The sequence below is a fragment of the Macaca mulatta genome, chromosome 19, assembly GCF_049350105.2.
Source record: "Macaca mulatta isolate MMU2019108-1 chromosome 19, T2T-MMU8v2.0, whole genome shotgun sequence".
Taxonomy (NCBI): domain Eukaryota; kingdom Metazoa; phylum Chordata; class Mammalia; order Primates; family Cercopithecidae; genus Macaca; species Macaca mulatta.
Window position 1 is genome coordinate 46,749,475 of NC_133424.1, and position 9,810 is coordinate 46,759,284.

General features: G+C 52.2%; 1 protein-coding gene across 2 annotated transcripts; it reads right to left on the bottom strand.

The window, feature by feature from the left end:
- Positions 1 to 676: 676 nt before the first annotated feature.
- On the bottom strand, positions 677 to 8,829 carry KRTDAP (keratinocyte differentiation associated protein). 2 transcript variants are annotated; one of them, XM_001095104.5, is made up of 7 exons: positions 8,212 to 8,829; positions 3,694 to 4,453; positions 2,135 to 2,173; positions 1,995 to 2,036; positions 1,774 to 1,818; positions 1,060 to 1,107; positions 677 to 819 (listed from the first exon to the last, which is right to left on the bottom strand). In XM_001095104.5, the coding sequence occupies exons 2-7, from the start codon at positions 3,778 to 3,780 to the stop codon at positions 781 to 783; spliced, it is 300 nt and encodes a 99-aa protein (XP_001095104.1). In that variant the 5' UTR covers positions 3,781 to 4,453; positions 8,212 to 8,829; the 3' UTR covers positions 677 to 780. The 2 variants fall into 2 exon arrangements, with proteins under 2 accessions (XP_001095104.1, XP_077838361.1); XM_077982235.1 differs by having other exon boundaries at positions 8,202 to 8,829.
- Between the last annotated feature and the right edge of the window lie 981 nt (positions 8,830 to 9,810).

Here is a 9,810-nt window from a genome sequence, read left to right on the forward strand (position 1 = left end):
CAAATATATAATGGACTATTCCCCTACCCTCTCCTTTTCTCTTATAACATGTGGATTCAGTAATGTGACCATACCCTCCCTCTTTCCCCGCTTTTCCCCTTTAAATACTGAAGCTCTCAAAATCATCTTTGGAGAAAGGCACAGACCACAGACCGTTCCTCTGATTCTGTATTTTTTCTCCTGGGCATTGTCCTTAACCTTGACAAAATAAACTTCTAAATTGATTGAGACCTGTCTCAGATACTTTTTGGGTTACAAATTGGCAACCAACGAATGGCCTCTGAATGGAGGTGACCCTGACCTCTGACAAATCTATCGGTGCTTGGCACTAGTTTGAGCTGTCTTTATTGCTCAAACCAACAGGACAGTTTTCTGGGTCCACGAGCTCCCCCTCAAGAGAATGAGACCTGTCTCAGTTACTTTTTGGTTTAGAAATTTCTTGAGCATCTTACTAAGCAAGCCATAGCTTCATGCTCCTCAAGGATCCCAGTCAACACTAACGAGCTAAAACACAAGGAGGTCTCTTGCCATCTTGGTGTGTCCTTTCTATTTCCTCCTGTCTCCCTACTTACTCTCCTCTTGGAAGTCAAGATTTCTACCTACCAGCCTTGGGGCCCATTCCATCTTAACTCCTTTGTAAAGCCCAGTAGGAGGACAGAGACACAGATACAGGAGCTGTTGGATGGAAAACATTTTATTGGAGTTCCTGAGCCAGGAAAGGGTTATGGTAGGTTGAGAATCAGCGCTCACACTCGCCCCCTCTCCCAGTGGAGGTCATGGTCACTGGGCATCAGGAGTTGCGCTCCTCAGTCCTTTCAGCTGGAGGGAGAGGGGTCAGGGTTAGATGGGGAAACCCCTGGGTGCCCAGTATAGGATGGCACGGATGGAAAGGAATTTCTGCCTCGATGTGAGTTCCCGTTCTCGTCTATATGTAGTAGTTAAGATCTCCCTTCAGTTTGGTGAGAAGGTTGATCCTCCTTTCCCTGTCCCCACTCTCTCTCCCATATCCTCTGCTTCTTCCCTTACCCCCAATATCCTCCTAATGCCCACACCTCTTACCTTAGGAAAGGCATCCCAGTTGAGGAAAGGAAGTTTCCTTTTGATAGACTAAAAGAAAGAAAGAGAAAGAGAGTGCTGTGTTGCGGGTCAGCCGGGCATGGATCAGTAAGCATTCCCTTAATGAACTCCCACAGTAACCATAGTAACAATAATGTTATTATTTTGTCATTACTTTATCAAGAGCTAATATTTCCTGAGGACTCATTCTGTGTCTGCCTTGCACAAGCATGATTTCAGTGGGTTTTTACAGCAACCTTTTGTGGTGGATTGTCATCCCCACATCACAGAGGAAGCTGAGGCCGAGGGAGCTGAAGGCATTCGCATGAGGCCACGTGTGAAGTGAGTGCAGTCAGGAGACGCGGACCCCAGCTCTGTCACTGACTTTGCCTTCTAAGTGTGGGTGGGCCCCAGTTTTTCCATAGAGGATGAGGGGATTCAAATAAAATCTTGACCGATTAGGCTCTTCCTCTTCTGCAATTGTCTTTGGGGCTCTGCTCCTCCACCACCATCTTAGGAAAACATGGGTAGCCAGCCAGGACAGACGCCGGGGGAAGCTTTCTTCGGTTGACAGCCCATTGGGCAGCATCCAGGCAGGGCAGTCACTCCCTCCCAGAGCTTAGGAACCAACCCGTACATTTAAAGCCAAAATGTGCTGCCACTACCCTGGGATGACTGCAGACAACCAAGGAGGGCAAGGGGCGCCCGAGCACTCACCTCAAAGAGGGCATGCCAGTTCAGGAACTCATCAGCCTTAAAAGCCTGTGGAGGAAGAGGGACAGCAGAAGCAGGTCAGCTCCAGGGGAGGCCAGAGCTTAGCCCCCAGCCCTCTGGAGAAGGTGAAGGAACCGTGGCAGCTTTGCAAGCTCTCCACCAAGGCGTTTATCCCCTCTGTAATGAAGGTATTCACGGGGGCAGCACCAGAGAAGCGTACTCACAGATCGCAACTTGTCGATGTTCAGGAACGGGGTGTTAAAGGCCTAGGCGGAAAAGCAGGGTGTTAGGAAAGTTGCTAAGAAGCACAAAGAGAGAAAGGACAGACTCACGGCTGGAGGGCCGGGGAAAACAGACGGCTTACCTCGGGTCGTGACGCATAATTCTCAATGGTGCTTTCTTCCTAGAAAGGGAGAGGGAGAAAAGGAGGCAGGTGGTCACGTGACGCCAGGGCCCTCACCCACATCCCTGTCTGCCAGCTCTGCCTTCATCCACAGGCCAGTCCCCGAAAGAACGCAGCCTGTTCTCCACCATGGTCTCCATTCCAGTTGCGCACGTGGTTGGTGGATGTGCAGGGTGAGGAGGGGGAATTGGAGAATGGTACATGTAAGCAGTGTCGTGATGGGCAGCAGGCAGAAAGCCTGGAGCGGAGCATTCGCTCGGGAAAAACTAGCTAGTGCTGTCCTGCAGTTAACTTAATTCTAAGAGGTGGGGTGTTCTGGAGACACCCATGCTCAGTCCATATAGCTGGGTGGGAAAGATTCGCGTGCAGGTGGGAGCCCAGCTGCTGAGGTGAACCGCCTGCCTCTCACTGATTGAGGTTGCTTTGCTTTGTGGCTTTATTGCCACCACTGTTGGAGGCTCAGTTACCCCCCTCCATGGGGACCCACCCCAGGCCTCAGTGTGCCCCATCGTGTCCTCCCCAGGACACAGCCAAACACGGAACCCGCAGGCTGGATCCAGATGCTCAGATCTCATAAAAATTTGGCTCATTTGTTTTTTGGTTTGAATTGGACATTTTGAATTAGTAAGAATTCATAAATTCATCCCGATTTCTAGTTTCCCCTAAAATTGTTAAAATTCTAGGCACGTCTTCCCACTCCATGGTGTCAGGTAGTGTGAAAGCTGCCCTTTCAGACTGGGGAAGTCAGCCCCCCTTCCCCTGAGGCCCCGACAGTCCCCCAGCTCAGTGACATCACTGGCTCGGTCGTCAGCCGCTGAGCCTGTGCCCCTGTCTTAGACTTTTAAATCCAGAGCAGGCATCAGGATTCCTCTCTGGCTGAGGACTGGATGGTAAAGATTCTCTCCGTGGTCTGCGCTCCAGAGACAGTGAGGAGCCACCTGTCACCAGGACACCGCTCACAGGGGCACAAATAGAGCAAAGAGGGGCTAGGCAGGGGTATCCCAGAACACCCCAGCCCCACTCCTCCTAGAGTTAAGTCAGCTGCAGGCAGCATTAGCTAGTTTTTCGCTTTGCTCCACCCTCTCCACCTGCTGTCCATGTGGACGCAGGCCTGGGTTTGGAGCTGCTCTGTCTCACATTGCCGTTCTCCAGTTCCCCCTCTTCCCCTGCACATCCCCAGGCATGTGTGCGCTGGAACAGAATGAGTGAACACTCTGAGGGCCCACGGTGGAGATCGTCTGAACCCAGACGACCCACTCAGTCCTGTCTCCTCCCAGGGTTCAGTACACGAGCCTCCCCCACACACTTCACCATCCCTTCCAGAAAGAGGAGCATCTCTGTCCCAAATGTCTCCCCAGGGATGCTCTGTTCCCTCCTCCCTTCCACAGAGCCCCAACTTCTTCAGCCCCCATCAGAATCCAAAACTAAGAGCCACCTATCCAGGAATGGACAGAAGGTAGAGAGATGGAGGGGTAGGTGGGTAACATGTATAAGAATAAAAATGCAGGTGACGTGCTCACCTCAGAACCACCCAGGGTGGCTCCCTGGGCAGAATGGAGCACCAGGAGGGAGAGGAGCACCACGGCAGGAAGGACCGGGATCTTCATGGCATCAAGTTTGGGGTGCTCTGAGGCGGGGCCTCAGTGCTTGCTCTTTATATTCCCAAGGAGGCAGATGAGCACAGAAATGGGGTCCCCACCCCACTGACTCATCCTCAGAGCCTGTCGCCCACCCCCGGGGCTCTGGGAGGGGGAGGCATGGACTGTTCCTCATTTGCCTTGGATTTCTCAATTCGCATTCTGCCCCAGGCACGTGGAAGGTGAGACTGCAATGGGTCTCTTCATGCAGATGGGGCTGGGACAGAGACAGGTTGGACCTGTCCCTCCAAGGGATTGGCAGTGGTACCCAAGCAACCTCTCCTTTTGTCTTTGTCTCTTTTCCTTATATCCCTATTCCTCTCTTAGAATTCAGGCTTTTTTTCCCCCCCTTTTTTTTTAAGACAGGCTCTCACTCGTTGCCCAGACTGGAGTAGAGTGAGGTGATCATGGCTCACTGCAGCCTTGACCTCCCAGGCTCAAGCAATCCTTCCACTTCAGCCTGCCTAGTAGCTGGGACTAGAGGCACGCATAACCTCACCCAGCTAATTTTTTTATTTTCTTGTAGAGATGTTGGAGCTTTTTTTAAATTTTCTTGTAGAGATGAAGATGTCTCGCCATGTTGCCCAAGCTGGCCTCAAACTCCTGGACTCAAGTGGTCCGCCTGCCTTGACCTCCCAAAGTGCTGGGATTACAGGTATCAGCCCGCGCTCCACACTAATTCAGGCCGTTTTTTCACCCTACCAAAATCTATGTAAACTCTTTAGCTTGGCAGTGAAGGCGGTCTATGCTCTGAACTCAACCCACCTTTATAACTTCTTCCATTACTCCCTTTGTACATACCTCACATTCTGACCAAACTGGACTCCTTACCAACTGTATCCTTCTTTTTTCCTCTTTCAAGAATCTAGCCATGCTGTCCCTTATTCCTAACATGGCCTTCTCTCATCTCCAGTTCTCAGCACCCAGCACTCTTCTTGGATGAAGCTTCCCAGATTTTTCCTGCCATGCCCAGTCCCTCTCTCCACACCTTTCCTTTCACAGAATTCCCATATTCATTCGTTTCTATGTCTCTGTATCTAAGTGTGTCTATTGTATCTAAGTAAGTCATGTTCTTGCCTTGTTTCCCTTTCAGAATATCAAGTTCCTTGAGGTCAGGAGCTGTATCTTGACCAGCTTTACATCCCCCTAGTACCACGGCTCACAAAGAACCCAGGTGGAGTCAGCATTAGTCAGACCGGATATGTTAGACTTAGTATTCAAGCATCCTTCTGCCACAGTGTACATTTTTCTTCCATGGGGCTGAACCTTTCCATTTTCCAACTGCCCATCTTTTACTCTTGGGTCTTCAGAGAAATGACTGTCTTGAGCTAAGACGACAAGGAACAGGGAAACAAAAACCAGGTCTTAGGGTGCCCAGTTGGAGATGGGATCCAGGTACCCTGAACTTGGAGTGCCCACTCCATGTCATTGCCCTAACCCACCTCGCCCCACCCCCCGTTTGGAAGTTGGATCACCTCACTGTGACACAACGTCCTAGTCAAGCAGCCTTCTCCACAGTGAAGTTCAGGTGGCCAAACCGGCTCCTGCTGTAACAGGGAGGGGCTGGGACATGGACCGGCACTGCCAGGGCAAAGCAAGACCTTATCAACCCAACCTGATGCAATGCACCGTGGCGGCGGCCCTAGGTGGGAGGGCTGGACGGTGTCCATGAATAACCTTTACGAACCCCAGCAGCTGGGCACCTCGGCTCCATCCTCACGCTGCCCCCACACCCCAGTCCCAGACATCCTGCCCCTCTTCAGCCTCCTCTGATTTTATAACGGCAGCTTCCCCTTTGCAGAGCTACCTGAGGGAACACTGCTTGGAGAACACTCCCTTAGCCCAGATGGCCATGCAGTAGTAGATGTCACAGAGTTGGTGCTCCTGGAAGGGACGAGTTATAGAATGACTGAGGTGGGTGGAGCACCTCCCAAAAGGTTTTCTGGAGGACACAAGTTCTGTGTAATGAATCTTACTAATTAATGAACAGTGACTGAAAAAGCTCATTAGCCACCGTTCCATCCGCATAGGGTCAACTCCAGGAGTGAAGAATCAGACAAAAGAGAACTGATGTGTAATCAGCTATGATTTGACAGATGGGTGGGGGGACCCAGCGCCAGTTTTGGCCTAGGTGATCTAGAGCATCAAACAATCCAACGCCATCTTCTGTTTGGCTCTAGAGTCTAGTCTGTGATTGTCCTTTGACAATAAATTGCCCTTCCTATATTTTCCTCTCCACCTCATGGTACTGATAAGAATGTTAGCTGAGTTACTGAGGCTTACTATGTGGCAGACCTTGTACAAAGTGCTCCAAATACGTGATCTCATTGAAATGTCCCAGTGATTCTGACACAGGTGGGTACTATAATTACTCACATTCTATAGGCGGGGGAACCACAGCATATAGAGGTTAAATAACTCACCCCAGGTCACACAGCCAGAATGTGACAGGACCAGCATTAGAACGCTGGGCTTCCAGAGCCTGAACCTGTATCGCTCCTCTCTATGCTGGACAGGCTATGTTACAGCCCATGTAACACCCTGTGTGAATTAGACCTATGCCCTGAGAGTGGGGGGCAGACTGCATCAAACCCCCGCAGGTCCCCTTTACAGTGTCCTTTGTGATACATAGCCTGCACCATCAGACATGGCAGCTCCAAGCATAGGTGCATTCATTTAAATGAATCAAACTGCACGCTCTTGACAAAATGAAAACGAAGAACTAAGGTTAGTGGCATCAGCCCCCGAATGAACCTGAGATTGCCTCAGTTTCCAGATGCCTCCAGTAGTATAATCATCTTGCCACACCAAGTATGTGTTTACAGATAAGGTTCTGGTTCTGGCTCTAGTGTTCAACATTCTGGTGTTTAAAAATAGGTACTTTTTGTATCGTGCCTCTAAACACAGGCCAACTGCTTTGTGTGCTCAACCAAAGAAATTCTGTTCCTATGCTGGACAAAAAAGCTGTCTGTGTTGGACTCATGATTTGTTTCCACTTGGCACCTTCCTGGTAGATTTTCTGAGGGTAATTTTTTGGGGTTTTGTTTGTTTGTTTGTTTGTTTTTTGTTTTTGAGACAGAGTCTTGCTCTGTCACCTAGTCTGGAGTGCAGTGGTATGATCTCGGCTCACTGCAACCTCCACCTCTCAGGTTTAAGTGATTTCCTGTCTCAGTCTCCCGAGTAGCTGGGGTTATAGGCATGCACCACCACATCCAGTTAATTTTTGTATTTTTAGCAGAGATGGGGTTTCACCATGTTGGCCAGGATGGTCTCAAACTCCTAACCTCAAGTGATTTCCCTGCCTCGGCCTCCCAAAGTGCTGGGATCGCAGGAGTGAGCCACAGCGCCCAGCTAGTTCCATCCTGACATGATTTTTGCTGTGCCAGCTTTAGAAGCCAGTGTCTCTCTCCAGACTCCTCCAGCTTCCTCCATCTACGCTGCCTCAGTAGTTTGTGTCCCTGAGTCGGGTTGGGCAGATGGGGAAAGAGAGGGGCAGGGGGTTCTCCCTGGGAGAGGGTCCCAGCAGTTCAGGTGATGGGTGGCAGGAAAATCTGCCTGATATGCAGCTCAGCTTTGGATGAATCACGGAGGGTTAATGGAGTCAGGCAGCCGCAGAGACTGGCTCTGCAACATCACATCTCCAGGTTGGCTTGACTTCCTAGCTCCCTCACTGAGAATACCAGTAAACCCCTGTTTTCCCACAGGCCTGCCCCCACCCCACCCCAAATCTGCCAGAACTTGAGCGTGGGTAGGAGGCGAGGCCCAGCCCCGATTGCCCCATTGTGAGACACACCTAGGGCCTGGCAGCCAGCCTTTTGGGTCTAGGGAGGGAGTGGGGATTCCAAGAGATAGACACTGGGTTTTCGGGGCCTTAGTGAACTCTAGGTGGAAAGCCAGGAATCCTGGGAGAGAAAGGGGGCTGGGGTGTGGAGTATTAGGGGGCAGAACTCAGGGCTTCCCTGTCCCGTCCCTTCCTCCCTTCGTCAGTGTTGTCACACCCAAGAAAGCAGCCTCATCCACCAGCAGGTCCGGTTTCTTCCTTTGCCACCCACCCTATGTGCCCTGTGCTTAAACCTGTCCCGGGAAGTCTTCCCGGATTGGTCCCACTTAATTCCAATCCCTCTCTCCATTGGCTAATTTGTAAATATTTATTTTACTCTTGGTGCTGGGGACTGCAGATGGACAAAAGACCTGCCCTACGGAGTCCACATCCTAGCGAAGGAGACATCATAATGCAACAAAAAATAGACACACAAACAAGATTACTTCAGAGAAGGACAGGTGCTGCGAAGAAAACCGTATGATGCTGACAGCCATATGATGCTGACAGGGCTTCATTGGTCGATGGCCTGAGGGTCGGGTGCAGTGGCTCACACCTGTAGTCCCAGCACTTTAGGAGGCTGAGGCAGGAGGATCATTCGAGCCCAGGAATTCCAGACAAGCCTGGGCAACATGGCAAGACCCCATCTCTATTAAAATACAAATTTAAAAAGGTGGCCCAGGGAGAGAAATTTGAAATTAGTCCTAAAAGCAGATGAAGCTCTGGCTTTCTGAAGACCTTGGTAACAGCCGCCCTTGTTCCCTGATGGCCTGTGCCAGTAGGCCCAGAGGGACCTTAGAGAGGGAGGCCAGGCCCATTGCATAGAGCCGTGGTGAGGAATAGGGATTTTATTCCAGGGCTAATGAGAAGCTGGTGGTAGGTTCCGAGCACGGGCTCCTTCCGGGCGTTGTGGAAGAATGGGATCTAAGGAATAAGATGGAAGCTGCGGCTTCAGGAGGTCACTGGAGGATCCCTGAAAGGAGAAAGGGGTACCCACCCTTAGTTGGAGGGCCCCTTATGCCAGGGGATCTTAGCCTGCCTCGGGTGTCACTCTAAGCTTTCAAGAGCTGCTTTCAGCTCTTTGGGCCACGAGCACCCCACGAGCCAAGAACCGTGCTCACCCCGCGTCTCCCAGTGCCTCAGGGACTGGGCCGAGGAGACCTGAGCTCCCCGCGGGTTTCCACCCCCACCCACGCTCCGGGAAGCTCCCTGTGCAGCGAGGATGCAGCCTCCTCCTTGGGACAGCCCCGCGCTCTCCCCCTTGTGGCCTCCAGGAGGTACTGCAAGGCTCTCCTACGGCGTTGAACCCCGGAGGACAAGTACAAACCAGCGTCAGGATTTCAGGACCCAGGAGAGAAGAGAGGCCGAGCGGAAGAGAGAGGCCGAGCGGAAGAGAGAGGCCGAGCGGAAGAGAGAGGCAGAGAGGCCGAGCGGAAGAGAGAGGCAGAGAGGCCGAGCGGAAGAGAGGCCGAGCGGAAGAGAGGCCGAGCGGAAGAGAGGCCGAGCGGAAGAGCGGCTGAGCCTTCTCCCAGGCAGGCGGACTGGGTCAGCTTGGTTTCCTGAAGTCAGTTTGGGGCCGGGTTTCTTTCATGTATACATCCACTGTGTGAGGCCCTGTGCCTGTCCTGTGGGTGGAGAGTGACCTAGGCAGATGGGGGCCATGCCCTCAGGGAACTCAAACCTGGGAGGGAGTCACTTAGGCTGGCAGGGCGCCTCCTGTCCACCTTTTACTTCCTGTCCCCTGCAGGGATGCCAGGGGGACAAAGGGGTGGGGGATCCTTAATCCGGACGTGTTGGACCAGCTTGGTGGGGCTTAGGGGCTCCAACTGCAGACCCCCAGCCCCATCCCAAGGGCTCCTCAGCGTGGAATACGCCTGGCTCAGCCTGCGCCGCAGCCTCTCCTGTTTCATTGATACAGTGATGGGGTGGAAGTGTTCTCCTCCCTCCCTCTGTATCCTGGAAACACAGGGCAGTGCCTATGATAAGGCCCTGGGTTAATCCAGTGCCCCCAACTTCCTAAGCGCGTCTCCCCAGCCACACCCCCATCCCCACGGCAGCCTGTCCAGGTGGTGAAGCACAGTCTCTACCAGCACCTGGCTCCTGTTTCCTGCCCTCTCCCTGACCTTCTGGGACTGACCTCCCACTTTGAACAACCTCTTTCCCCCTGCCTCCTGACTTGA